The following is a 27,045-nucleotide window of genomic DNA, read 5'->3' as shown; positions in this document are numbered from 1 at the left end:
AATATCATGAATTTGGATATTTTATTTTATTTTGTTTATAATTCGCTTAATTGATATTGTTGTTATCATAGTAATAAAAAAGGTGTGGGTTCGAGCATATTATAATTATGTATTTTTTTCTTATATTTATGAGTTGAGAGAGATTATGGATAAAAATATGTATTATATAAAAACAATTGGTATTGTTAGAAAATATGGTTTCAAGTGCACTTAAACATGGTATAGAAAAAGGTAAATTATACTAATGCACTAAACTAATGGTAAGCTTACATCTTGGCCACTCAACTTTAAAAAGTTACAAAATGGTCATTGAATTATTTGAAATTTTTTATTTAAGTTACTAAGCTATTAAAATCGTCACTATATAGCTTTTTTTGTTCACGCTGTTTATGCCAATTAAAAGTTTTCATTCCTCTCTCTATTATAACTCGGTTTTTTTCATGAAATAGCTTCAAATTTTACAAATCTGCAAAACCAAATTCCAAATAAATTTTTTCTCCAATCTTCGACACTAACCGTTAGATCGAATTAGATTTAAAATATATTCTTTTACATGGCGATGTGTACTAGTCCACCGTACTAATTATCGAGTCATCACTTAGAACTAATTAATTAATTTTTAAAAAATACACTTAATAGCACATAAAGTTAAAAGCTTAAATAAAAACTTTTAAATAGTATAATGATTATTTTATAATTTTTTTAGCTTTCATCCGAAAAAATGAAACAGAATATTCATGATTACACATGCAGCAGTTCCTTACATTTCTTTAGCTGACACCAACTCGACCAGATTTTCCTTTAACACGTGATTGAGAAAGAAGGATGAACATCAAAACCTACCAAACCCTGTTCTTTTGTTTCAACCCAAATTGTTTATCGATTCACAGAGGAAGAGGAAGAGGAAGAAGAAGTTGGGACCCAAGAAAATAATATAAGTTGACTAAATGCATCCCTTGCTGGACCCTCAATAGTGAAAGAAAAGAAGGCATAACAGTCACAGTGTCCCACTTGACTTGACCCAGTAAACTGGAAGGTTTTTAGAAATTTCAGGTTTCCTTTTTCTGTATATTTTGTTATTCAAGAGAGTTCAAAAAAAGGGGCTTGAATTTGATTGTACGAAATGATGTCGTTTGGATGGACGTATCTTCGACGAACAAAGCAAGTAATTGGCAACGAAATTGCATTAAATTGGCCGAAATGGTAGTGACTTGCCTTAAAGGTTGACTTGGCTCCTTTATAAAGTTTGCTCAACCTTAAAGCTTTTCCATCATTACCCAACCCACTTTACTTCTAATTTCCACCTCTCATTTTCTTCCCAAAGCTCCAAAATGAAGGTTAGAATTTCATGTCTTTAATTTGTTATTAATTTTAATTATCTAGATAAAATATTACGTACTCCTTTCGTTTTCTTAAAGGTTTTGTTTTCGACAGAAAATTGTGTTGAAGTTGGATTTGCACAACGACAAATGCAGACAGAAAGGCATGAAGATGGCCTCTGGTCTTTCAGGTATTATATCTATTAACACTAATTCTACAAACCCTAAACCTTGAACCTTGCCAAAAAACGAACCAACTGGTTTTTTTTTTGTAGGGGTTGAGTCGGTTGCAATAGACAAGGACCAAAAATTGACAGTAATAGGAGATGTGGATCCAGTTAAGGCAGCGCAGAAATTAGGCAAGTTATGCCATACTGAAATAGTTTCGGTCGGACCGGCAAAAGAGCCGGAGAAGAAGAAGGAAGAACCCAAGAAACCACCGGAACCAAAGAAAGACCCACCGAAAGAACTTGTAGTACAATACCCGTATCCAATGATATGTCACCCTCCATACTATCCTCCGTTTCCCGATTATTACTATAAACCTATCGAGGAACGTCCACCTGCTTGCATTATCTCTTAATTTTTTTGGTGTTTTAGATATCAAAATTGTAATATTATATAATAATTAATAAATAAGAAAATTAAAAGAAATATCTTTTCTAATTTCTTTAAGTGCTGTCAATGTTCATTTGCAAATGTTTTGGTTTAACCCGGGCTAGTTGTTTTAATTTCTAGTTTCATTTAGTCAGCGATGAAGTTAGAAAATTTTGAAAATATTAAAATTAAATTGTATATTTTTACGATAGTCGTAACAATATAATTTTAATATTTTAATAGTTTATATTTTTGTATTAATTTTTAAAATATTAAATTAAATTTTTATTATTTTTAAAAGGACAAAATGTAATTTTATCATTATTAATTTAAAATTTTATAAATTATAAAGAGTTTAAATAATAATAAAAAAGCTCTTGCAGCCTCCTAGCTCCGCCATAATAATTATTTCAAATTCTAGTTTCCTTATGTAATTATTTTCAAATTTTGGTTTCCTTGGGTTGATTTCAAAAGTTCTATTTTAACCTAGGAAATATTTTCATATTCTAGTTTCACCCAAATTCATTTCCAAGTTCTAGTTTCATCCAACTTCATTTTCCAAAACTTCTGATCTTACTTAAGGTGTTTTTAAACTTAAAATTACTCTATAATTCTTTTCAATTATTGTTGTAATACCTCGAAAATTACTACAATAAGAAAATAATATATTATCCTTGATATAGTAAAATGAGGAAATAAAATGATAAAAATGGGAAGTTTTGAGTTATGTCAACATTGGGAAGTAGATTATGATATATTAATTCAAGAAATGACTAAATCGTAAAAGTGAAAAAAGTTTTGTGACCCAGGAGTAAATACTCAAAATTTGAGGGGTTAAAGTGTAAATATAAAAATTTTGAAGGACCAATAGTGCATATATTTTAAGGGTGCAATGATCTAAGGAAAATAGATGAATTAGGACCAAATTGAATAAGTGGAAAAAGTATGAGGGGTTAAATCAAAATTTACCAAAATAAGTGATGAGTCAATGGAGGAATTTTGAAGATAATTTAGCAAAATAGTCATTTAGCAAGGAAGATAATTTTGAAGAGTAATGATGATGTTGGTGATATTTTAGATTCATTAAATAAATAAATATTAGTTTATTAATATTTTGATTTGGTTTTAATTATATTTTATTATTATATTTAGTATATAAGGAAAGAAACATCTTTCCATGCTACCAATGTGAGAAAAGAAAAGAAAGAAAGAAATTTTATTTTCTTTACAATTTGGTCCTTTTACCAAAAATTCACCATACTTAGAAATCAAAAGAATTTCCATAGCCACCAAGAGAGAAAATATAATAAGGAGACTATGAGGAGCTAGAATATCAAGTTAGATTCAAGAAATAGAAGCTGGAGGAGAGAGAAAATCTAGGTAAAGATTGAAATCAATAGGACAAGGTAAAAACATCAATATTTCAATATATTTTTAAGTTTGATATTATTGAAAAAACATGAAAATGATGTTAAAGTAGAGTTTTCTTATATAAGGTTCTATGGTCTTGATATGTTAGTGGAGGGAAATAAGAGGAAGTGGTGGGAAATATTATAGAGAAAGGAAAGGAATGTGTTATAAACTTGATTATTAATATTTTGCACCAAAACAGTTTTAGACAGTAGCAGCAGTCTGACTTTGAAAATTCACCAAAAATTGTATAAACTGAATTAAAGGTTAATTAAAGTATTAAATTAAAGCTTATTAAGTCCAGTTTTACATGGAAGAAACATTGTAAGCAAAGTAATTTCATATTATGAGATATATGAATTTTTGTGAGACAATGTCGTATTGATTTTGGGTTCCCCTATTCTGACTTTGGAAAATTATCAAAAATTATAAAAAAATAATTAGGGGTTTAAATTTATATGTTTAAATTTTTAATGAGTCTATTTTCACGAGAAACAAACGGAAATATCATCCAAACTCCGTGCTAAAAGATAATTATTTTTTAGTAAAGAAAGGTCGAAGCTGTCAAACAACAAAAAAAGGATAAATTTGAAAATTTTACTGTACTTATTAGCTAAATTATAAATTCTGAATTTTTTATGGTAGAAAGATATTTGAATCTAGGTTCAAAAACATTAAGCGGATCTTAATTTAGAATTCTTTAGCTCAAGATATAAATAATTTAGTGAACAACTTTGACATGAACAACTTTGACATGAACATACAAGTAAATACTAAAATTATAGATAATGTTACATATAAGCATGTTATATACATTATGGATGTGGAATGGAGAGGAGGAGGAAAATATATATGAATATTTAGATAGAATGGGTTTGCATTAAAAATGACTAATTTGCATGTTGTAGGCTCAGGGACTGAATTGAATAAAAGTAAAATTTTAAGGGTAATTTTATAAAAATGTTAAAAATGACCAAATTGCATGAAATAATTTATTTTATTGTCTAAGTTAATATATTGAGTTCGGTTACTAAAATATAATTCGTCAACTTAAAATTTATTTATTCGATTCGACTTAACTCAATCGAATACTCAACTCTAATATCAACCATACAAATTGTATTTATATATCACAGTCAGAGTGTTCTAGTTGGGCAAGTAAAGTAGAAGGTTCATAGAAGTTTGAAAATTCCATGTTTTTTTTTATAGATATTTGCTTCTTCAGAAAAGGAGGAATTTCAAAAAAAGGGGGTTGATTTGATTGTAGGAAGCGACGACTTTTTGGCAATGACTTGACTTAAAGGTTGACTTGGCTCTTTATAAATTTCTCAAACTCACACCTTTTTCCATCATTCCCAAAGCCAAACCTGCTTCACCTCTACATCTCATTTTCTTCAATTTTTTGCTAAAAATTTATCCCCAAAGCTTGAAAATGAAGGTTAGATTTCCATTTATTTAATTTGTTACTTTCAGTTATTGTGCAATTTCAAAAAAAAAAATACTGAAACGGAAACTGGTATTGTTTTTGTTTTTGTTTTAAATTATTATTATTACAGAAAGTGGTGTTGAAATTGTATTTACACAACGAGAAATGCAAACAGAAAGCCATGAAGATAGCCTCTGGGCTTTCAGGTAATATTATATCTATTACCACAAATTCGGCAAACCCTTAATCTTGAACATTGCCAGAAAAAAAAAAACTAACTGGTTCTTGTTGTTGTTGTTGTTGTTGCAGGGGTTGAGTCGGTTTCAATAGACAAGGACCACAAATTGACAGTAACGGGAGATGTGGATCCAGTTAAGGCAGCGCAGAAATTAGGCAAGTTATGCCATACTGAAATAGTTTCGGTGGGACCGGCAAAAGAGCCGGAGAAGAAAAAAGAAGAGTCCAAGAAAGAGGAACCAAAGAAACCAGATTCTAAGAAAGAAGATACAGTAACGTACCCGTATCCAATGATATGCCACCCATTAACAGCACAATACTACACTCCGGCACCCAATTATTATGCTTGTTGTGCACCTGTTGAGGAATATTCACCTGGTTGCGTTATTTCCTAAAGTTTTGGGTTTTTAATTATCAAATTCATATTTTTATATGATTGAAGAAGAATAACACAACTCTTTTCTCCCTTTCTGTATGGTATGGTGGGTTTACTGTTAAGTTTTTGGGTGTACAGAATACAGATGCTGTAATTTCTTAGTAATGGGAAATTAAATTACTATTTTTGGATATTTTATGATTGTGATAGTATTTTTTTTATATTTTTCATCAATTTTACATAAATTTGATTAATAACAAATTTAGCTCTTGTAATTTATACATTCTATCAATTTGGTCATAATAAAATAAATTTAACGCACAATTTTTTTTAAAATCAATATCAAATTAATAAAATATATAAATATTGAGAGTTAAATTTATTATTATACCAATCATATTTATGCACAATTGACTAAAGATATTAACATTATGATTAATCTATACTTAATTGCTCACTTCCAAATTTGGTAGGGAATAATTTGCTTTAAGTTTTTTTATCTTTTAAATAAACTAAATTGCCCAATTCAAAAGTGAGAGAGACTTTAAGGACTTTTTACGTAAAATTTTCCAAGTGTGTATACTTTCATCTTCAAAAAAGAAGACAAACGTAACAATAAATTACAGTTGTCATATTTTGTCAATTTAATTCTTATTTAAAAAAATTAAATTTACCCATTAATCTTTTAAAAAGAATAAAATCATTTTTTAACGAAAATACTACGATTTTAATGTTATAACCATTAAGCTTAACGATTTTAGTCTTGACCATATGGTAACAATTAAATCTGTTTGGTTAAGTTTTGCCACTAGTCCTGTATTGTGCATTAGTTGTAGATTTAGTTCACATTTTCCAATTGGATCATTCTTAGTGGTTGTACCTTTTGAATTCCAAAATTTTAGTCTTAATGTAAACGGCAGTAGTTAAATCTATTAATTGATTTTTTGTAAGTAATATGTAAAAATAACAAATTGACATAGCATTACACATATGATAATAAGTTTGACACGTCAAATTTTAAAAATAGCATAACTTCACAAATTTAATGGTTATCATTTGATTATGGCTAAAATTTTTAAATTGTAAAAGTACTAAATCAAAATTCGACCTTAAATATGCAACTTATGCAAAGTAAAAGGTCTAAAGCAGAATTTGACCTTAAATTATGGTTCCATCAATTGTATTATAAGATTCATTTTTTTTTTGTTTCGGCATAATTTATACAATCACTAATATTTAATTTTTTTTAATTTAAAATTATTAAATTTTAAATCTAATTTATCTCAATAATCTCAAACATTTTTTGCAATATTACTAGAATGGAATCAGATCAATTGGATTATGAAACTCAGATATATTAGTTTAAACAAAAAAAAATGAATAGTTCTGAACGAATTGCTTGAAATTAATAAACGATAAATAAATAAAAATTTAAAATTAAATTGATTTAACCAATTTATATTGTTTTAATTTTATAGAAACCGAGTAAAGTGGAAGGTTTATAGAAACTTCTTCCACTATCAATTTTTCAAAGCGACCTTTTTTTCTCCTTCAAAACCGAAGGCGGCCCTTTTGCTTTCAAAAAGGTTGGTTGCGTTAAACGACGTCGTTTCGTCGACGTATCTTCCACGAACCTGAACGAAGCACCCATGTGTATAACTTGACTTCAGTTTGACTTGTCTCCTTATATAGTTCGCAAAAACCTTCAGCTATTTCCCGTCAAACCCAAAGCTTCTCCTACACGTCTACTTTCCTCTCTCTTTTTTCCCCCTCTATTTCTCTTTCAATCTTTGTTACACAAATTATCTCCAAAGCTTGAAAATGAAGGTTAGATTTCCATTTCTTTAATTTGTATTCTTACATAATATATATATATGTTTACTGAAACTGGTTCTGTTTTCTTACAGAAAGTGGTGCTGAAATTGGATTTTCACGACAACAAATGCAGACAGAAAGCCATGAAAACAGCCTCTGGTCTTTCAGGTATTGTATATTTGCATCTGTTATCACCAACTTAAAAGACCCAGATCTTGAAGCCAGACAAAAAAAAAAACTAACTTAACTGAATTTTTTTGGGGGGTTGCAGGGGTTGAATCAGTTGCCCTGGACAAGGACCAAAAACTCACACTCACGGGAGACGTTGATCCAGTCGTGGCAGTAAGGAAACTAAGGAAGGTATGTTACACTGAAATAGTCTCGGTCGGACCGGCGAAAGAGCCGGAGAAGAAGAAAGATGAGCCCAAGAAAGACGAACCGAAAAAACCGGCGGATACGAGCAAAGATCCGCCCAAAGGCGCGGTGGTACAGTACGTTTATCACCCCTCAATGCCCCAGTACTACCCGCCGGTACCCGATTATTACAGTTACGGTAAAAGTGTGGAGGAAGATCCGGCTGGTTGTGTTATCTGCTAAAATTTTTGTTCTTTATATATACATATATTAGTTGGAAAACTCAATGAAGAAGAAGATGAAAAAAAATAAAACACATTTTGGATTGGTTTTTTTCTTTTTAAATTCTGTTTTTGTACAGCATGGTGGATTGATTTTAGTTTTGTTCTCACATATGTTGTATTCTATTTTTATTAGTAATGGAAAATTAAAATTATTAATTTTCAGTATTTTATTTACGATGGATTGAGTTTTATTTCGAATAGCACGTATATTATTATCAATATAAAAGAGCGTGAGTTCAAAAATGTATTATCAATTTATTTATAAATTGAATGTAAAGAAAATAGAAATGATCAAAACCAACTTGGTGAGGGTAATTACTTTTTTTCAATTTTAAACTCTTGTTGCATCATTTTCTGCTTAGGTAACCAGGAATTTGCACAAAAGGGTGAGTTTTTAAATTTTATATGTGATGATGCATACAATAATAATTGAATTAGCTGGTTTATTCATTAAATTAGTAAAATAATTATTTAAATCCCAATTTGAAGGATGCGTTGAAAGGTGTTGAGATTTGGTCTACGATATATATATAAATATATACTTTTCCGCTTGACACAAATTTTAAATGGGAAATTACAGGTCATTGAATTATTAGTTAATTTATGTTTTAGATACATAATTTTAAAAAGTTACAAAATAGTCACTAAACTATTCGAAAATTTTTTATTTAAGTCATTGAAATTTAAAATTTGTTATTGTATGGCCTTTTTTGTTCAAACTACCTGCGCCAATCGAAAACTCTAATTCTTCTTATTTTCTACAATTTAGTTTTTTTATGAATAACTTTAAATGTCACTGACCATCGGTTCAACTTAGATTTAATGTATGTTCCTCTACTTTACAATTGATACTGATTCACCGTAATAGTCGTTGAATTGTCGTTTTGAGCTCGCTAGTCCGACTTAAAGAAAAAAAAACTTAACAGTCAGTGACTTAAATAAAAACTTCTAGATAGTTCAGTGATCATTTGTAACTTTTTGAAATTGAATAACCAAAATATAAAATTACTAACAGTTTAATGATCTTAGGTGTAGTTTACCTGTTTTAAATTGATCTCTAAACTTTTAAACACTTTAATTAAAGCCTCGAAGAAATATTATTGTACCAATTAAGCCTTTTTATAGTCTTGTCATTAGTTTAAGAATTAAGCATCACCCAAATCTAACCTAAAACACATCGATGGAATTGTAAATAGTGTGTATTTATTATATTGACAACTTAAATATGAAGGTGTTCAAAAATATCTTAAATTTTTTAGTCTTATTTAAAAAGAAACCGTAGTACTCAAAATAAACATGTTATAAATTAAAGGTATAATGATAATTTTAGCCTCTAAAATTGATTTATTTTGTCACTTTGGCTCTCTACTGATAAATTTTAGTCAATTTGCTCGGTTTTGGACAGAAAAACTGATTGAACTATTAAAAATTTAACAATATTGATGTGACCACTAGTGTGACAATCCACGTATAATTTATAAAAAGTACTTTAAAAAACGAACAAATTTCAAAAAAGTTAATAAAAACTTTTAGAAAATTTATTCATATTAAGAATGAAGTATATGCAAAATGTCATGTGAGTTGTCATGTCAATATCATTAAAATTTTGATAGTTTAATTAATTTATACGTGAAAAGAGTAAATAATTAGATTCATTTTTAAAGGTCGAGAGCCTAAATAACCCCAAAAATTAAAAATTAAAATGAAAAAATAAATAAACTTTATAAAATAAATTTATCTGTATATCTAAATTAAACCATGACTATAACTTGCTTTGTTTTTTAAGTGTATCTTACGTTAAAACCAAACTGATATGAAAATATGACTAATTAACGAATCGTTTAAAAAATGGAGGGATAGTTTTAGAGGCTTTTTGGGGTTAAATCAATTAATTTTCTTTTAATTTCGTCGATTACGTGTTGATTGGTTCAAAGGCTATAATAGGAAAAGCAAGCGAAATAGAACACGTTTTGATGAAAAAGATCTGAAAGCGGAACCTTTCCATCTTTATCTTCATTCCCTCCTCTGCTCCACGTGACGTCATAACAATAATTGTGGTTTTTGGTGTTTTATATAGATAGCTCATTTATTGTCTTGTACTATCACTTGGCAAGTCAAATATTGCACAAACATTGTAAGCACAGACGGGATAGCACTATGGTGTCTCTCAGTCCCCAAGTCGCTAAGTATTACGGTCCGCGTTTAGTTTATTTTTTTATTTTATATTATAGTATTTAATTTTATTATTATCGTTATTTTTACACTAATAATAGGTAGGCGCATCGTCCATTTAAACTTACACTAAAAGACCCAGGTGAGTCACGGTCCCCTAAAATAGTAAAATTTTAATTTAAGTTTTTTATAATTTATAAAATTTTAAATCAATAATTATAAGTTTACACTTTGCCCCTAAAAAACGATAAAAATTTGATTTAATCTTTTAAAAATTATAAAGATATAGACTATTAAAATGATAAAATTATATTTTTATTATCGTAAAAATATACAATTTAATTCGAGAGCCTGAACAACTTTAATGAGATGAAAATATATATCAAGTCACTTTATAAGATTTTATTATTCATGTATTCTTTTTTATCTCTTAAGGTATTTACTGGAACAAGTCTAATAATTAATCTTTAATAATTTATAGGCTCATTAAAGGGATAGATACTGGCCACAAGTTTTAAAATTGTTTCATACTCAATGCAAGGATCGAACCTCTAATCACGAGTTAGAATAAAAGAGACCCTTACCATCTTACTTAACTCATGTAACTTTTTTTATTCGATAATGAAAACGATATTGATGCAATAATTATTCGAACATTTGTTGAATACACTAAAAAAGATGTAAATTTTGTGTTATAATCACTGAAGAAGGAGCAACGAGACCGATGTTGATTGACCCAATTGGCATTTACTAGTGCCCATTGTTTTCGAAAGTGTCCATAATTTATTTTCTCCAATCCCAGAAATCTGAATGGGTCGCAATCAATCCCTCGTCTCAGCATTGATGAATGATGGATTAATTTGTTTTAAAATAATAAGTGTAGTAGTCAATAATGGCAGCCAAGTATTACACAATCTTTTTATTATATTTTGGATTGAATTTTTATTTTTTATTTTTAAAAAATAAATAAATAAATTTCTGTAATTTAAATGTTCGTTTTGCTGTTATATGATAAATTTTATCTTTAACTTTTACATATTTATTTAATTTAATTTTTATTTTTTTATTTAAAGTAATTAATCCATTCAACCAACCTTCCTACTCCTTTGAAATCTAATAAATTTAAAGGTGTGAGGACAATTAGACAATGAAATCATATTGTTGAAGGAAAAAAAGTTGAGAGCTTTTTGATTTTTTTTTGTCTAAATTTCATCCAAAAAGTTAACACTTTAACATTATTTTTCTTTTACACTTTTAAAAAGATATTATTTTTTAAAGTAAACTATTAAAATAATTATTTTTATTTATCGCAGGTAAAATTTTAGTTACTTATGTTTGAAATGTTACATTTTAGTTACTTAAATTATCGTGTTATAACATTTTAGTCACTGAATCCTTAAATGTCATTAACGGTGTAACGGTAAGCTGACGGGACACGTTAAATCATCATTTCAAACAAAAAAAATAGGTTAATTTATACAATCGGTCCTCGTATTTTTTATTTCGAACAATTTAATTTTTTTCTTTTATGTTGTTTTAACTTTCTTCTTTATCTTTTCCATTATCTTCTGCTTTTCCCTTTGTTTTTCTCCTTTCTTCATTTTTTTAATATAATTTTTCTATATTTTCTAATTGTTAAAACTGGTCCTTATATTTTTATTTTTTTGAAATGAAGCGAACTTGTGGACTAATTTTTATATAAAACAACTTTTGGTTATTTAAAATAATAATAAATACGTTCCTCATAGCAATACTGATGCTGTCTAAATCGAATGCACTGCACACTTAACCCTGCATCATTAACATTATTAAATTAAACATCCGATTTTGGCCTAAAAAAAAATTTAAAACAAGAAGCATTGGATCCATCACAACAATTGGGTAATTAACATAATCCAAATATTTATGCATATTATAACTCTTCAGATCCATTAGATTCCAAGATAAAAATATTGTTAGTGATTAGGGAGGGAAAAAAAGAGAGGATTAGGTAGGATTAAAATGGTTTTTTTTTAAAATTATTTTATTTAATTGCGAACGTGAAAATAAAATTAAATTCTCATGGTTTAATTATAAAGTTAAACTCTCTATTTTATGAAAATTAATAAATTAATTTATTTCCTTGAATTTGTCAAATTTTAATTATCCTATTTCAAGAAAAATCAAGGTATTCGTCGAGACTTAAACAGAACAATAATTATCAGTGTCAATTTATATTTGATGGTACGGAAAAATAAAAAATTCAGCCATGATATTTTGAACAATTTTGGTTCACAAGTTAAAAGACCATGATTATCTAAAACTAAAAGTGTCTACGAGATTCCAAAATAATTCTAGAGCTCGAGTCAAACCCATAAACAAACATCATATTATTTTAATTTTTTAATAAACATATATTTTTATAATTAAATCTAATATAAATATTAAATCGAAATCGGGTTGGATCGATCAATTTGAGCAAACCACCCAACCCATGGATAAAATTACCCAAACTGAAATAATAATTTGTAGTTTACGGGTAAAAGTAACACAAAACTTCTTATATTATATCATTGATTGCGTTTTAGTTATTTTATTTTAAAAAATAGGGAAATTAGCTCCTGCATGTTAGATGGGTCGACAAAATAGTCTCTCCGTCAAGTTGTGTTTATATATAAGGTATAACAATAAATTTAGCCCTCAACATTTACACATTTATTCAAATTGACCTTTACTCTTATATTGGAGGTAAATTAGAAAATTTTAAAACTAATAAAACTAATGTGTTAAAAGGGGCTTAATAACAAATTTTAAAAAATCAATTAAGCCCTTTTGAAGTTTAAAAATTATTTAAAAATCATAAAAACTATAAACAAAAGTTATGAAATTTTTAAAATTATAAAAAAATTATTAAAAAAATAACAATACCGACCCATTAAAATCTAATGATTATAATATTTAAAAAAAATTCTTCCCTACTCTTTTATCGGGTTGGTATTACTATTTTTAATAAAAAATTATTATTGTGATTTTTTATAATCATTTTTAGCTTGTTTTAAATATAACTATTGTAAATTTCAACCTTCAAAAGTACATTTTAATGCAAATTTTTTAGCTTTATACCCCACCACCCAAAATTTTTAGTTTTGTCTTGACCCTCCATCATACAATTCCTAGTTTTACCTCTACATGTGTATGTGTCACAGGTCACACCTTGAAGCCAGTGACCAAGGCACAAAGAATGTCTCATGGAGGTCTACAAATTAAAATGTCTCATGGAGGTCTACATATTAAATAAGACTCATTTGATTCACTTGAACTGACCCAATTTGAGGAACTATTGACGAAACTCATTTACTTCACCTTAGTGGCTTCGCTCGGTGAGGTAATTATGGGAAATTAATAAATTAACAAATTAATTCATTTATTTGAATTTGTCAAATTTTAATTATCCTATTTCAAGAAAAAACAAGGTATTCATCATGATTTAAAAAGAACAATAATTATTTGTGTCAATTTATATTTGGTGGTACGACAAACAAAAAAAAATTTCAATCATGGTATTTTGAATAATTTTGGTTCACAAGTTAAAAAATCATGATTATCTAAAATTAAACATGTCTATGAGATGCCAAAAGAATTCTAGGCCTGAACTCGAGCCAAACCCATAAAAAACATCATGTTATTTTAAAATTTTTAACAAATATATATTTCTATATTTTTTACAATAAAAAAATAACAAAACAATTCATAAAACTTCAAACTGATTAGCATGATGTAGATTTGTCAGGTTGTTATGTTTAAAATTTTAAAATTTTAATCAAATTTTCTATTAAAAAATAATAATTGGTCTCTTTTTAAAACATCGCTAGTCAAATTTGGTGAAGTGAAAATTTAGCTTTTTAAAGGAAGAATAAAGTGAAATTTTAGAAAAAATATATTGTAAACTTTAAGTGATACATTCATCTTTAATTTAAATTGACTTAACATTTGGTATAAATTTATGAAGGAAAACAATAAAAAATTCATAAAAAAACTATAAAATTAAAAGAACGTTAGGGATTTCCACTAAAGTTAGCAGCGAGATTGAAAAATTAAATTCCCGCTGAGTTAGTAGCAGTGGAGGGAAAAAAGTAAAGGAAAACAAACAGAAAGAGAAATGGGAAAGAAGAGAAATGCGAGCACAATGGACGACGTTGATCGATTGTTCGAATGTTTCAAGTGTGGCATCTCTCCTCCTCGTAAGTTCCTCTCCCTTTTTCCTTAATATTGTGTGTGTGTGTGTTTTCCCCCAATTTTTTGTATATTTGTTAAGTGAATTACACTGCAAAATTTGAAATCCGATAGTCGACGATGATTTTCATGAAGCGTGATAGTTGATCAAATCGTTTATGAGAGATTCGTTGTATTTTATTGAATTTCAAATTTTATTAGTAAAAAAGTTTCAATTTAGGGCAATATATTGCAATCTTCATCATCATTGGTTATCGAATTAGTGAACGAGTTGGTACCGATTTTAGTCCACTGCAAATTTACTTGATTTTAACGTGTTTGTACAAATTAAAGAAAAGCAAAAGAGGGAATAATAAAGTGTCTTGATTTATTTTTAACTAGAATCTGCTGTAAGGGAAAGGAAAGGGTGTAGAAGCAAGATGAACCAAGGAAATTCAACCAGAAAGGTCTCCGCGTCACCTTGTTCGCCTTCCCTATCTGAACAAAGAAAGGCAACTGCAACCAGTGCACAACTCTCTGTCGAGAAGGTATTTTAAGTTGAATTGGCTTTGTTCTGTTTAAACTTATAGTTTACTGGTTATGCAAGATTTGTGTATTTGGGACAAACAGAGTCCTGAATGGTAGTCTCTTTAACTTAGACTTGTTTGTTGACAAATCGGTTTTTCTTTGCTATATTAATGTAGAAATTGACTTAACTTCATGTTTCTTTTAGTGTGTTTCAACAGCAGCTCAGCCAGGAAAATTTAGCCGTGGGAAACAGTTCTCGCCAGTTATATTTTATGGGTCTCCACATGGCGTTCCTCCAAAAAGACCATTGAGTTTGCTGCGCTTGTTACGTGAAATTCACATTGATCTCAGTGAACAAGAAAAATCGAATTTAAGGTAGTTGTTTGACTCTATTTCAGCACTTCTAGGATTCATGTTACATCAACTGTTTTGACTAGAAAGCATTCATTGTCTCTTTTCTTATTATTCTTTTTTTATTGACTTGGCTCTTGTTACTCATTCTTTAGAACACAAGTATGGGCTACATTTCCAAGACAGGATGAAGCAGTAAAGTTTGCTAAAGTACATGCAAATGCACATGTTTTTAGTTATCAAGATCACTATAGTGGACAAAGAAGATATCTTGCTTCTACATATGAGGAGTTCTGGAAGAGGTCTTTACTATTTTTTCTTGCCTGTTCAGATTTGATTTATTCATGAGAATTATCCTTTTAAACTCTGCGTTTGTTGCTTTGTTATCCTGTCATTCCAGGTACAAAATAATGGAATCAAAACTTCGCCATCACTATGAAGTGATTCAGGAGGTAGAAATCTCTACACATCTGTCCGTAATTGAATGAACATGTGTAATATTATATGATGTCAGTTTTCCATTCTAGCCAATTTCCATTCATACAGTTTGTCTGTGCTTGAGTAGTAAAACCTGAAACTACCATGAGGAGATGTTTGACTCTTCTTTTTTGTCATTGACATTATTTTATTGATTGTGGCTGCATTGTTTCTAGGGTTTCCCGTGCCACTTGTACTTTGATTTGGAGTTCAATAAGAGAGACAATTTGGGAAGGGATGGAGATGAAATGGTTGATCTCTTGATTTCTGTCATTCTAGAGGCCTTACTTGAAAAATACTCTATCAATGGAAATCAGGATTGGGTGGTGGAGCTTGATTCCTCTACTGAAGGTACCGTTCTGGGGTGTCTATGATTTGTGCCCCTTAGAATTTGTGATATCTTTGTACTTCTGATAAGAACAGCGAACATCATAGAAATGTGCATCAAATCATTTACTTTTTCAAGACAAATGATTTGCTTTTATACCGGGGTTTGTTTCTTAAAATTATATCGCATTGGTATAAATACTCAAATGCAGAGAAGTTTTCTCGCCATTTGATCATGCGGATGCCAAAGACTGCTTTTAAGGACAACTCACATGTGGGTGCATTTGTTGCAGAGGTATGCCTTACTTGAAAATTAACTGTGTTAATTAGTGTTATATATAGCATTGTTTTGTTGCCACCATCAGGGGAAACCTGCTATAGTTAATTTTCTTTCCTTTTTACTCTTATGCATCAAAATGCTAACCATTATCACTAGTTGTTGACATTTATCAGATATGCTCACGCATAGCAAGTGCAAAGGAAACGGATGAAAGATTTGAAAAGTTATATGTAAAAAAAGATTCAACCTCTGATTCACCTGACCAACTTTTTGTGGACACTGCTGTCTATTCTAGAAATCGTTGCTTTCGCCTGGCTCTATCATCTAAGGCAGGAAAGAATTCCTTCCTCTTACCTACTGGGCGTTTCAAATGTAAGGACATGGTATGCTAATTTACTCGCTTGAATCTTAAAACTTATATTGCAGTGACTTTAATTCTTGACAAGGAATTCTGCTGCTTTTTGTGTGTGTATTCATGCATGTTGGAAAAGATGCTCCATATACAGTACTTGCAAATTTATTAAAATTTTCTAAAAAATTTCTCTGTGACCATTGATATATGTCTTTAGTGCATGATTTATCCTTGCATGCCAGTAGAATGGGCATAAATCATAATTGTATGGAAGTTAGTAAAAGTTACTATTTATATTTTGTTTTCTCAATATCTTATTCAATATCTTATTTTCCTAATGATGGCATGTCCCATTGGCTTACCAGGGCTTGCTTTTGTTTACTAAGGAGATCTCATTCCCATTTTTATCCTTGCTTATCCTTAAAGAACAACAACTAATGTTTGGTGCAAAAATATGCATTGTTCAGAATTTTACAGCCATGGAAATGTTGAATGAACACTGGTGCTGTAGGATGACACTCCATGAAGAATCGCAAACCAAAATATTCATTTCCTTATCAGAAGCTAACTGCTATAGTTTAAGAGATAGAGCTGCCTTCTAACATTAATTTTGAATAAACATATTTCGTTGAACAACAGGGTGAGGAGGACATGTTCATGACATCCTTGATTTGCAAAATGGATGATGACTGTGCGAAGCTTTTGGTCTGCAAAATGGAACTAGATTGTGTGAAGACTCTGCAGTTTGAGACAGAGGTAGTTTGACCTTTGCCTTGGGTTTCATCATTGTACTACATTGTCGTTTATTTTTCTGTCTTAGTATACGTTTTACATTAATTTACTTGCAACTTCCAATATTTTTGGTTTCAAAAGAAAAGCCAAACTTCAAAGCAATCAGCATTTACCCTCACATCTTGACTATACAGAAGCTTTTATGTCCTCTTTATTTTACTATTGTATTGAGACATTGTCTGTTCACCATCCGAATTCTTCTGTTATGCAGGTAACTAGTAATTTTGGAAGATATTGCAGAGCTCCAGAAAACACTGGCATTAGTGATGTTTCTACAGCATACCAAACGGGAAAGTCACCCTTCCCTTATTTGGATGAATTTATAGTATCGATTGCCTCCACCGACAATGTACCAGGTTGTATTATGTACTTTTAACTTAAAGAGCAAATGAATCAAGCATGCTTCAGTAATCTGGGGGGATAGTCTAATCCATGATTTCACAACGCTTAACAAAAAAAATTTGTTATCTTTTTTCCTTCACAAATCAAATACTGATTACCCCGGTTAAATTTGCATTATAGGGAAAATACGCTGCTGGTATTGGTTCTCTGAATACGGATTAGTCATCTACAGCATGTTGAGAAATCGATACTGTGAACGAATTGGTAGAGAGCATAAGAGCAATCATGGTACACTTCTTCTATTTTAATCTGCAAGATGAGAACCAAATTGTCAATATTAGTTATAATTATTAGGTTCATCAATGCCATACGTTATCATATTTATCTTTTATGTTCTCGGTACCGTCAAACCCGTAGAGTATTAAAAAGTTAATTACCAAAGTATGCTGCAGTTGATATATTTGTGTATGTGACAAAGTTCATCTTTGTTGTACTGCTTCAGTTATGTATGTTGTTGATATGAGAAGGGCAGCTTATTACCAGAAGTGTTACGATCCCGATTGCAAAGGTGCGAGAAACTACTCATTGCCATTAGTTTCCCCTCTATGCATGACTGCCAATTTGCAATGTTGCCGATGATCGCAGGTTACCGATCTCCCCTACGTCCAATCCCGACAGATTGCGTTCCTGATTCTTCATTTTTCTTTGATTCAAGTGATGACGGGTGGTTTACAAGTAACAATCTTGAATACCGATATATCAACAATGACGAAGGTAGAGTTTTGCTTTACAGTAACGAAGGTGATTTAGACTACTGTACTAAAGATTCATGGTGGCTTGAAGCTATAAAAGTTGCAGACCATATCGAAAGTAAGCCGGAAAGATTAATGCTTGATGACACGGTTAGTTTACTTGATACAAACTAAACTTTCAACTGTTCTTTATGATGATTATGTTGCTGATCTTACCTTATTATAATGAAGCAATGTTATTTACTAATTTTTCCTAAAATCACTTTACCATCAGGAGAATATGAATGACGAAGATGATGAGTGGTGGATGGCAGCGGAAAGGACTGCAACACAGGTTGAACTTACGCACTCGGGTTAATTTAAGGATTAAAAGTACATAGTTGATAAAATATTCATGTCTAACACATTCGAATAAATAGCTCGAATTTTACCAAATTGATTGTAAATTGTAATTGTACATACATATTTAGATAGTTATAACACCATCCATAAGAGGTAGAGTCGTGAGACTAAGAAAAGTTCTTTCTTTTTTTTCCTTTGATATTTGTAAAATTATGTTGGAAGTGAGATATTTGTGAACTAGATAAGTTGATGCCCATTATTTAAGTGAAATTATATATTTTGAAAGTAAAAAAAGATAATTGTAGGGTAGATTTTTATTTTAAGTATTTAGTTAATCTTAATTTGAATATAATTTAATCAAACAGCCTAAAAACTCGAGAAAAAAGCTAAAAAACAAACTCAATTCGCACGCTGACACCATCTAAGTGTGGGTTTGGATGGGCGATTGGGTGCGGTGCGTTTAGCTTACTTTTTGTCTCACGCTACAGTATCGCTACAGTATCTAATCTCACCGCCACCGCTGTTTTTATACTAACCGCAGGTAAACGCACCACCCATCCAAACTCACCCTAAATTTGGTGAAGTAGAACCAAACCGGCCAACCCGCGATTCTGAACCGAATTGCATTTTGGCTCTGCTAGCAGTTCGATGAAGGCGGCTGATGGTTGTCGTATCCACAACTGGGTACCACCAATCTTATACACCTGACACGTCTCAACATCATTTTCCCTTTTAAATCGACAAATTGGTGGGATTTCCCCAAGTTTCAACCACTATCTGGTCTTCCCCTCCTCCCCCAATTTCCATCCTTCACCAAAGCTTTCACTAATGGCATCGAATCCTAACCCAATCTTTATTTCCTCCGATTCTCTTCACTCAATCCTTTCCCACAGCACCTTAATCCAACACTTCCATTCTTCTCTCCCCACCGTCTCCTCCGCCATCAACACCCCAATCCGCCAACACTACTCTCTTTCACCTTCCTCCTCTCTCCTCCTCATGCCTTCCTGGTCTTCAGCCCCATCTCTTCCTTACATAGGTGTTAAGCTCGTCACCCATTTCCCTCAAAACTCCACCATCAACTTACCCGGCATCCACGCTAATTACGTCCTCTTCTCCTCCACCACTGGCCAACCTTTAGCTTCAATGGACGGAACCCTTTTAACCCTTTACAGAACAGCTTCCGTTTCAGGCTTAGCTTCCAAAATATTAGCCAAAAAAAACAGCAAAATCCTCATCATGATCGGTGCAGGTGCTTTAGCACCTCATTTGATCAAAGCCCATTTATCATCAAACCCCAGTTTACAAAAAGTGATAATTTGGAACAGAACGATCAAAAAAGCCATCGATTTAGCCGGAACTCTACAAAAAAGCAACGAATTCAAAGGGGTTAGTTTCGAAACCAATGAATCGTTAGATGAAATCGTTCCATTAGGTGATATTATTAGTTGTGCTACGAATGCTGAAACGCCGCTTGTTAAAGGTGAGAGGTTGAAACATGGAGCTCATTTGGATTTAGTGGGCTCGTTCAGGGAAACCATGAAAGAATGTGATGATGAAGCGATTAAAAGAGGGAGAGTTTATGTTGATAATGGAGCGGCGCTTGTGGAAGCTGGGGAATTGGTAGGTGCTTTTGAAAGAGGAGTGATCGGGAAAGGAGATGTTGGGGGTAATTTAGTGGAGTTGATTGAAGGGAAGAAAGTTGGGAGGAAGGATTGTGAAGAGATTACTGTGTTTAAATCTGTTGGTTCGGGTGTTGTGGATTTGTTGGCTGCTCAATTGGTGTATGAGACTTGTATGAAGAAGAATAAATGTTGAAGACATGGTTTTTCTTTTCTGGGCTCTTGGTTTGATTTTTGTTGTTGTGTGTTATGATAGGTATGGAACCTGTTTTTGTTTTAAGATGGCTATGAATGAAAATAATTCAGCTTTCATGCTTTAGGGTTAATTCGTATCTGCCATTTGCATTTGTTGCATTGCCTCGAATCATTGTTTAAAAGTGGTTGAACCGATGACATCCCTCATTTTCAGTTTAATTGATCAAATTTCGGTTTAATGAGTTTAAGTTCAACCAATTTTATCGGTTTTTGATCCAACGGATGTAATCAACTAATTCAGTCTAATTCCAATCTAAACATTTCCAAATTCAAAATGATATGATAAGCAATCTGGATTATCTAAGCTTGAAGCTATTGCAATCCCAAAAATGTTTGAAATCAATACTCACCTAATCTGAAAAACTTAAATTACTTAAATTTTAAACTCGAATCTAAAGCAACCGAACTCAACTCAAAATAACACGAATCCGACACATCCAACTAATTTTTTTTAAAAATAATACACTAGTGTCTAATCCCTGTAGTATCCTCCTTGTTTTAATCACTATTTAAAAAAAAGTTAAAAGGATATTCTTAAAGAGAAAAAAAAAAGTAGGGTTTTATTCTTCTAAATGAAAATTGGAATTTATTTGTTTCATTCCTCATCTGAGCCTGAACCTTCAGAGCTTGAGCCTTTATTATGCACTGCACCATTAGCAGCAGGGCCCTTCTTTTTCGTATCCTTCTCCTCTTCCTCCTCTTCGCTGTATTCACTCTCATAATCGTCATAGTCCTCTTCGTTCTCCTCTTCTTCTTCGATTCCATCCTCCACAATAGGTCCTTCTTCCGATACGAGACCACCCCGAGTGCCGGCTCTTGTTCTTTTCAGGATTTTAACCTTCAAGTTTGTCTTTTTATCGCAACCTATCCAGGAGTCGCATAAGCAGAAACAAGTCAAGTTGTAGTTTCCTTCAGTTGGGGCAGGGAATTTGCCCATCACCAATCTGGAACCACCTCGAACCTTCTCTATGGTTCTTTTGACAGCTTCGCTTGTCTCCTTGGCACTTACTCCAGAAACCTCCATTGTCTCCTGAATTGTTTTGGAAGCGGCAGTTATTGCTGTAGCTTCGTCCATGAAGCTCACCTTTTGGGAAAACCATACATTGTTTGAGACAGAATCTGCAAGCAAGAACCAGAAATTTTCTTCCTTGTGGAATGGGAAACAGGGGGCATGGGGAAGAGCACCGATCAAGCCATTGCCGCGCTCAAGGGTTATCCAAGCTTGAACTGTCACAACATCACCCTCTTGTATACCCTCTTCACCCTCGGTCTCACATGTGACTTCAACCGTTAAGGAAGGCATCATTTCCAATACCATCTCAACATCTTGTACTTCAGCGGGAGAAAATACAGCTGCTTGAGTTAGAAGTTGAGCACGATCCTCCATAGTCATGTCTCGAAGGTCTTGAAACGTTCTTACCTTCTGTAACAGAGAATAAATAACTCCTAACCATGAGATCAAAGGAAATAACAAAAAATAAATATGTATATAAACTGGGGAAGGGGCCTAAGAGAAAGAAAACCTTCAAGCAGTTCTCTCTATTTTGTTCGTACGGATACCCCATTTATGTCTAATAACGGAAAGATTCAGTTGAAGCTCCCAAAATGAGTAGTATCTTCCTATGTATTTATCATTTTGCTACTTTCTAAGAGCCACGAAGATCGGTTACTCAAAGTAATCCAACTAATACAAAACAAGATCAAACCTCTCTCTAAGTACTCCAACTAATGCAAAACTAGAAATATATGGCAAAGCTTAGCAAAAAAAATGGCATATGGCAAAAACCTAGACTAGAGCACAACTGATATCAAAATTTTGGGTATATTGCCCAAGTCCAAGTCCAAGTCCAACATCAATTTACAATATCTCAACCATAGAGAAAAAGAATGCACGAAAGCTTGTTGAGATCTAGCTCCTTTGACAATTGACAGCTAGACCTAGAAGGTGAAATGTTTAGTAGCATTCCTGCTAAAAGTTTCAGACTTACCTTGCGAGCTATCTTTTTTACGACAGCCTCACTAAAATGTGGCAGCTGCAAGAAAGATGCAATGCCTTCACTAGATCCTCCAGTTGCCTTTCTTGCACTGAGTGGAACAGCCTGTGTTGCATCAATCAACATAAATAACTCCAAGCATTAATATGGACTAAAAAATAAGGCAATTGCAGCTTATCTCATAAATTAATTTTTCCGAGCTAGTATATTAAAAAATAAAAACCTTAGAAGGTACAATGCAATTGAGCTTACATTGAGAAAATTAAGAGATTTGAATATGACAATGGAAATGTTTGTTCAAAGCAAAAAGGGGAGGACATACTTAGACCAACTTTAATTATTTCAAAAATAGTTTAAGCTATAATATTGCGCTCAGAATTTTAATAGATGAAAATTAATAACAGGCTTATGCACGACTTAAAAATGATAAGCAGTAGCAAAATTTCCCAAGATAAGCACCTGAATAATACATTGAGAAAGCTCCACAACTCCTACAGCTGGTCTCAGCCATCCATGACCTTGAGCAGTACGAGGTATAAGTGCCATCTGCAATAGAGGATACATAATTAATAACAGAGAAATCGCACATGAAAGATACATATATCTGAGATCAATCTGAACAAAGAAAAAGTCATAAGCATATAAAATACAAGCTAGGAGGCTAAAGCATGACAACTTAGTACCGTGAGTAAGAATGCCTATTTTTATCTTCCAGACGAACTCATACTTAAATTTGATTACTTGTAATACTAATTGTTTGCAGTGGTTTTTCATAGAGCTGCTTATACATTTGTCTATAATTTGTTCCTTCGCTCCAGAATTGATCTGCCCATCTGACTCTCTATTTCAGTGAATTTTCTTAAGGTCGTAAATATCCAAAATCCCTAGACAGTGCAAGTTTTGACTTTTCAAATAACACTGTCATCATGCACATAGCCACACATGACTTTATTCAATATGATTAATTTCTTGTGTACTTGAAAATTACTTAACTAAACAGACAGTAGTTTCTATTAGCCAAACACAATCTTACACGTTCTTATTCTGAATATGAAAGATTTTCACAGCATCCACCCATGGACATGGTTGTGTCTACATAGTAGCAAGAAGAAGCATAAACTGCTTCTTTTATCTTTTCATTTGAGACCTGGGTTTTGCAGAAAGTACATAGAGTATAGAAGGTCTAGAACATGTTCACAAGACATGATACTGTATAATAATCAGTCCTGGAAGTCTACTCAGACAGAAATGATAGGAAGGTTTAGATCTGACCTTCTGTAATTCTTCCAGGAGTCGAGGTGCAAGTTCTAGCATGCGCTTGAAATCACCAAGTAGAGCTGGAGATAAGGCAGCTGATTCACGGGTTAATTGTGCCTGAATCAACAGCTCAGTCTAGATAGAAAATGGCACAAAAGAAACCATAAGTAGCTTAGTCAGGAATCAGAATAATTACATTTGATTTTCTCAATACCGATAAATCTCAGCAGATAATTACCTTCACTATAGCAGGATGCTGTTTCCAAAATTTAGCTTGCTCTTGCTTAATGTTCTTAAGATCCAGATTCAACTCACTCCTAACTGACATAAACAGTTTCTGGAGAGGTTCATCATCAGTCCTACGAACTGGTATTTCCATATATTCAGCAGCCTTAATGAAGACTTCCATGACTTTGCTGTAAACCAGGTACCATATTTTATCAAATCATTTTGTAAAGAATTACACAAACAACTCCACAAATCCATACAGTGAGCGGATTAAAAATGGAATTCAACTAGACATCAGAAAAGGTTAAAAACTATAGGTATCAGATTTCAAATTAACATTAAATCAAGGAGGGATTCAGCAGCCTCAGTAATGGTGCCCGATACATATTTTTTAAGATCCTTGAATACACCAATAACTTCATAAAACACAAGGTACAAGATGATTATAATGAAAGCTTCAATGAACAAGTGCTTATGTAACTAAAAAAAATTAAGAAAGAAGAAGGGACATCACTATTTCCTAACTATAGCGCCCACTCTCCAAAAAAAATCTTGCTGACATGGTTAACACTAACTGCATTTTTTTGGTAACCACCCCATCTGTACTAATTGATTCACTAGAGTTTGCAATTAGTGATCATAAATATTTTTAATTGTGACAAAGTACCTTGGGGCCAAAGAAGGTTTCATGAAATAATAGTAAGTTGATAGAGTTTGATGCATGACATAGTTTCCGGTATACTTTGATGACCTAGAGAGATATATGACAGCAATCACCAACGGCAAGAGAATACAAACACCAACGATCCAGAGCAAGAGAATGCCCCCAGATGCTCCATCAATGTCCAGCAAGAACTGGGGAAGAGCAATGCCCATTTGAAAACCCTGCACCAAAAAGATATGGCATTGTCTTAACTCTTAAAGAGGATTAGTTATCTTAATAATTAGAATTAAAATACATAGCTTCTTATTCTAAAAGATAAATTACTTGTCTTCCATCTGGATGTCCATATTTCTCAAAATTTTCACGGGATATAGGATCTGTGAGAGCCTGATAAGCCTTGGCTATGTACTCCACGAAATACTTGTGAGCCTCTAAAAATTGATATAATTAAATTATTAATGAATAAATGTTATCATTCAAATGCCTTTTCTTGCTAATCTATAGGAATTCATATAACTACACAACTAAAACACCTTCAACCTGGATCTGGATTTTTATCTGGATGGTATTGAACAGAAAGTCTCCTATATGCTTTCTTTATTTCAGAATCTGTAGCTCCAGGCTGCAACCCAAGTATACTGAAAGGCTCGAAAACTTGAATCTGAATAAAGAAAACAGTGTAGTAGAGATTTAAACTCAATGATTACAGAAGCATAAGACAACCAAAGGAACTCTAACAGCAAGATAAGAGCCAAAGAATCTTACACAAGACTCATACTGTACTAATTGCATTTACCTCTTGGCTAATGCTCTTGATGTAATAAACCAAGAATATCATGATGACCCAGAGCAGCACCAGAGTCAAGTTACTACAAGTTGAGAAGTTCGAGATCTGCAAGAATAAGACCAATTAATTCCAAATATGAGGATGTACCATAATGCCAACAAAAAGTTCAAACTCCCCATAAGTTAAATTTTGAATAATGAATTGAAGTGGCAACAGAAGAGCTTACCCGCTTAAATATGGATTTGCGGTATTTCCCTGAGCGAGAGCATTCTGCACACTGGCAATGAATTACCTTTGTTTTCTTGGATGCTGCTCGGCACAAGTTCAGTATTGTATACGGCACCAAAGGCAGTGCCATTATTGTTAAAATGAAAATCGGAAACAATGCACTATTCTCTTCTGAAGCAGCCATGGCGATCTTCTACCTTAAACAAGTTCTAATCAGCTACTGGTAAAGTCAGCAACTCTGGCATAAGCTACACTTCCTTCTACGACAATTAATTTTAAAAAAAATTATCAAAAGAGCAAAAATCAATTACACAAAAAAATCCGAAATGTTCGTTTAAATTTAATAAATAGATTCAGTCGCCAATTATGGGAAAAACTTAAAAAACCAATACTAATGAAAAATCTGGTAGCTAAAAAGGAATCAAGCCAAAGGAGCAGAGCTGCTAGCACCGCCAAAGTCGACCAACAGCTAATTAACTCAAACCAATTAGGATAACAAAATTAACAAAAAAAAAGGAAACACTAAAAGAACCCTAAAATCTGAAATTGGCACAAAATTTTCAGGAAATTAGCTACAATTCGAATAAAATTTCTAGCTGCAATATATCATTCATGGTTATTGGAAATTTAAAAAAAAACCCGTAAAATCTCAACATATTTACATAAAACTAAAAGAACAATGAAAGGGATAAAAGAAATTATTTAACCTTCGAAATTAAATTTCAGATCGCGATCTGCTTCAGAGCCGACTTTGTGTAGGATGCGTGAGAAAAAATTATAAAATGTGTGCTAGAGAGCAATGTTCTTGGGCTTTTGTATTGGGCAGGGTTTGGTGTAGTTTTCCCAATTTAGCCTTCGAGAAAATTCATTAACTAAGGTTATTAATTGTCATATTAAATTTTTTTTAAAAATATGGTGACCACCTTTTGATTTAGTAGTATTGTATTTGGGTAAGAGTATTATGGTGACTCGTGTATTATAATAAGGATTCAGATTGTATCTTACTCTCTTTATTAAAAAATAAATAACTTAATCATTATACATTAAATCAAACAGTAACTAGTCTTTCCAGTTAAAATTTCATTCATAACCGATCAGTTACACATGACGTGTATAGAGACACGTTTTTAATAATAAAAATAGATGAAGTTTTTAATAGAAAGTCTAGTTTGTGTTTGATCTAATACATATGTACTAATTTACTCATTTTTAAAAAAATTTACAACATACAATTCAATTCTTAATATAATGTCCTCTATAATACTTTTACCTTTGCATTGTATAAT

General features: G+C 31.8%; 6 protein-coding genes across 9 annotated transcripts; 5 read left to right on the top strand and 1 right to left on the bottom strand.

Moving 5' to 3' along the window:
- The first annotated feature begins 1,104 nt into the window (after nucleotides 1-1,104).
- LOC121224387 (heavy metal-associated isoprenylated plant protein 12) lies at nucleotides 1,105-1,973 on the top strand. Its single transcript, XM_041107635.1, has 3 exons — nucleotides 1,105-1,337; nucleotides 1,435-1,510; nucleotides 1,595-1,973. Exons 1-3 carry the CDS (start codon nucleotides 1,332-1,334, stop codon nucleotides 1,900-1,902), a joined length of 390 nt encoding a protein of 129 aa, XP_040963569.1. The 5' UTR covers nucleotides 1,105-1,331; the 3' UTR covers nucleotides 1,903-1,973.
- A 2,661-nt stretch (nucleotides 1,974-4,634) lies between these two features.
- LOC107947322 (heavy metal-associated isoprenylated plant protein 12) lies at nucleotides 4,635-5,558 on the top strand. The gene is made up of 3 exons (XM_016881950.2): nucleotides 4,635-4,764; nucleotides 4,883-4,958; nucleotides 5,062-5,558. The coding sequence occupies exons 1-3, from the start codon at nucleotides 4,759-4,761 to the stop codon at nucleotides 5,382-5,384; spliced, it is 405 nt and encodes a 134-aa protein (XP_016737439.1). The 5' UTR covers nucleotides 4,635-4,758; the 3' UTR covers nucleotides 5,385-5,558.
- LOC121224386 (heavy metal-associated isoprenylated plant protein 12) lies at nucleotides 4,742-7,974 on the top strand. 2 transcript variants are annotated; one of them, XM_041107634.1, is made up of 3 exons: nucleotides 4,742-4,764; nucleotides 7,273-7,348; nucleotides 7,452-7,974. In XM_041107634.1, exons 1-3 carry the CDS (start codon nucleotides 4,759-4,761, stop codon nucleotides 7,775-7,777), a joined length of 408 nt encoding a protein of 135 aa, XP_040963568.1. In that variant the 5' UTR covers nucleotides 4,742-4,758; the 3' UTR covers nucleotides 7,778-7,974. The 2 variants fall into 2 exon arrangements, with proteins under 2 accessions (XP_040963568.1, XP_040963567.1); XM_041107633.1 differs by lacking the exon at nucleotides 4,742-4,764 and adding an exon at nucleotides 6,901-7,192.
- Nucleotides 7,975-13,966: 5,992 nt separating this feature from the next.
- On the top strand, nucleotides 13,967-18,966 carry LOC107947324 (DNA-directed primase/polymerase protein). Of its 2 annotated transcripts, XM_016881957.2 has the most exons (15): nucleotides 13,967-14,210; nucleotides 14,584-14,729; nucleotides 14,915-15,084; nucleotides 15,216-15,362; nucleotides 15,461-15,512; nucleotides 15,714-15,888; nucleotides 16,077-16,159; nucleotides 16,318-16,527; nucleotides 17,136-17,252; nucleotides 17,500-17,644; nucleotides 17,811-17,918; nucleotides 18,133-18,198; nucleotides 18,276-18,404; nucleotides 18,474-18,532; nucleotides 18,657-18,966. In XM_016881957.2, exons 1-15 carry the CDS (start codon nucleotides 14,129-14,131, stop codon nucleotides 18,738-18,740), a joined length of 1,773 nt encoding a protein of 590 aa, XP_016737446.1. In that variant the 5' UTR covers nucleotides 13,967-14,128; the 3' UTR covers nucleotides 18,741-18,966. The 2 variants fall into 2 exon arrangements, with proteins under 2 accessions (XP_016737446.1, XP_016737445.1); XM_016881956.2 differs by having other exon boundaries at nucleotides 13,970-14,210; nucleotides 18,276-18,532.
- A 26-nt stretch (nucleotides 18,967-18,992) lies between these two features.
- Nucleotides 18,993-20,672, top strand: LOC107947325 (protein SAR DEFICIENT 4). The gene has a single exon (XM_016881958.2). It carries the CDS (start codon nucleotides 19,553-19,555, stop codon nucleotides 20,540-20,542), a length of 990 nt encoding a protein of 329 aa, XP_016737447.1. The 5' UTR covers nucleotides 18,993-19,552; the 3' UTR covers nucleotides 20,543-20,672.
- Nucleotides 20,673-21,019: 347 nt separating this feature from the next.
- On the bottom strand, nucleotides 21,020-26,588 carry LOC107947323 (dnaJ protein ERDJ2A). 2 transcript variants are annotated; one of them, XM_016881951.2, is made up of 11 exons: nucleotides 26,467-26,588; nucleotides 25,758-26,019; nucleotides 25,541-25,636; nucleotides 25,285-25,405; nucleotides 25,069-25,175; nucleotides 24,748-24,965; nucleotides 24,091-24,268; nucleotides 23,868-23,987; nucleotides 23,055-23,141; nucleotides 22,590-22,700; nucleotides 21,020-22,024 (listed from the first exon to the last, which is right to left on the bottom strand). In XM_016881951.2, the coding sequence occupies exons 2-11, from the start codon at nucleotides 25,941-25,943 to the stop codon at nucleotides 21,197-21,199; spliced, it is 2,052 nt and encodes a 683-aa protein (XP_016737440.1). In that variant the 5' UTR covers nucleotides 25,944-26,019; nucleotides 26,467-26,588; the 3' UTR covers nucleotides 21,020-21,196. The 2 variants fall into 2 exon arrangements, with proteins under 2 accessions (XP_016737440.1, XP_016737441.1); XM_016881952.2 differs by having other exon boundaries at nucleotides 25,758-26,016; nucleotides 26,467-26,544.
- Between the last annotated feature and the right edge of the window lie 457 nt (nucleotides 26,589-27,045).

This window comes from Gossypium hirsutum, chromosome D12 (assembly GCF_007990345.1).
Source record: "Gossypium hirsutum isolate 1008001.06 chromosome D12, Gossypium_hirsutum_v2.1, whole genome shotgun sequence".
NCBI classification, from domain to species: domain Eukaryota; kingdom Viridiplantae; phylum Streptophyta; class Magnoliopsida; order Malvales; family Malvaceae; genus Gossypium; species Gossypium hirsutum.
Note: the sequence above shows the minus strand (reverse complement) of the source record. Positions and strands in the feature narration are given on the sequence as shown.

Bases quoted from the DNA above. Each gene is read 5' to 3' on its own strand.
- LOC107947322 (XM_016881950.2), top strand. The intron at 4,959-5,061 runs GTAATATTATAT...TTGTTGTTGCAG, and splicing joins GATAGCCTCTGGGCTTTCAG to GGGTTGAGTCGGTTTCAATA.
- LOC107947325 (XM_016881958.2), top strand. From the start codon at position 19,553: ATGGCATCGAATCCTAACCCAATCTTTATTTCCTCCGATTCTCTTCAC.
- LOC107947323 (XM_016881951.2), bottom strand. From the start codon at position 25,943: ATGGCTGCTTCAGAAGAGAATAGTGCATTGTTTCCGATTTTCATTTTA. The intron at 23,988-24,090 runs GTAATTATCTGC...TTTTCTATCTAG, and splicing joins AGCATCCTGCTATAGTGAAG to ACTGAGCTGTTGATTCAGGC. The intron at 22,701-23,054 runs GTGCTTATCTTG...GATGCAACACAG, and splicing joins TTTCTCAATGTATTATTCAG to GCTGTTCCACTCAGTGCAAG.
- LOC121224386 (XM_041107634.1), top strand. The intron at 7,349-7,451 runs GTATTGTATATT...GGGGGGTTGCAG, and splicing joins AACAGCCTCTGGTCTTTCAG to GGGTTGAATCAGTTGCCCTG.
- LOC107947324 (XM_016881956.2), top strand. From the start codon at position 14,129: ATGGGAAAGAAGAGAAATGCGAGCACAATGGACGACGTTGATCGATTG. The intron at 16,528-17,135 runs GTATGCTAATTT...GTTGAACAACAG, and splicing joins GTTTCAAATGTAAGGACATG to GGTGAGGAGGACATGTTCAT. The intron at 17,253-17,499 runs GTAGTTTGACCT...TCTGTTATGCAG, and splicing joins CTCTGCAGTTTGAGACAGAG to GTAACTAGTAATTTTGGAAG.
- LOC121224387 (XM_041107635.1), top strand. The intron at 1,511-1,594 runs GTATTATATCTA...TTTTTTTTGTAG, and splicing joins GATGGCCTCTGGTCTTTCAG to GGGTTGAGTCGGTTGCAATA.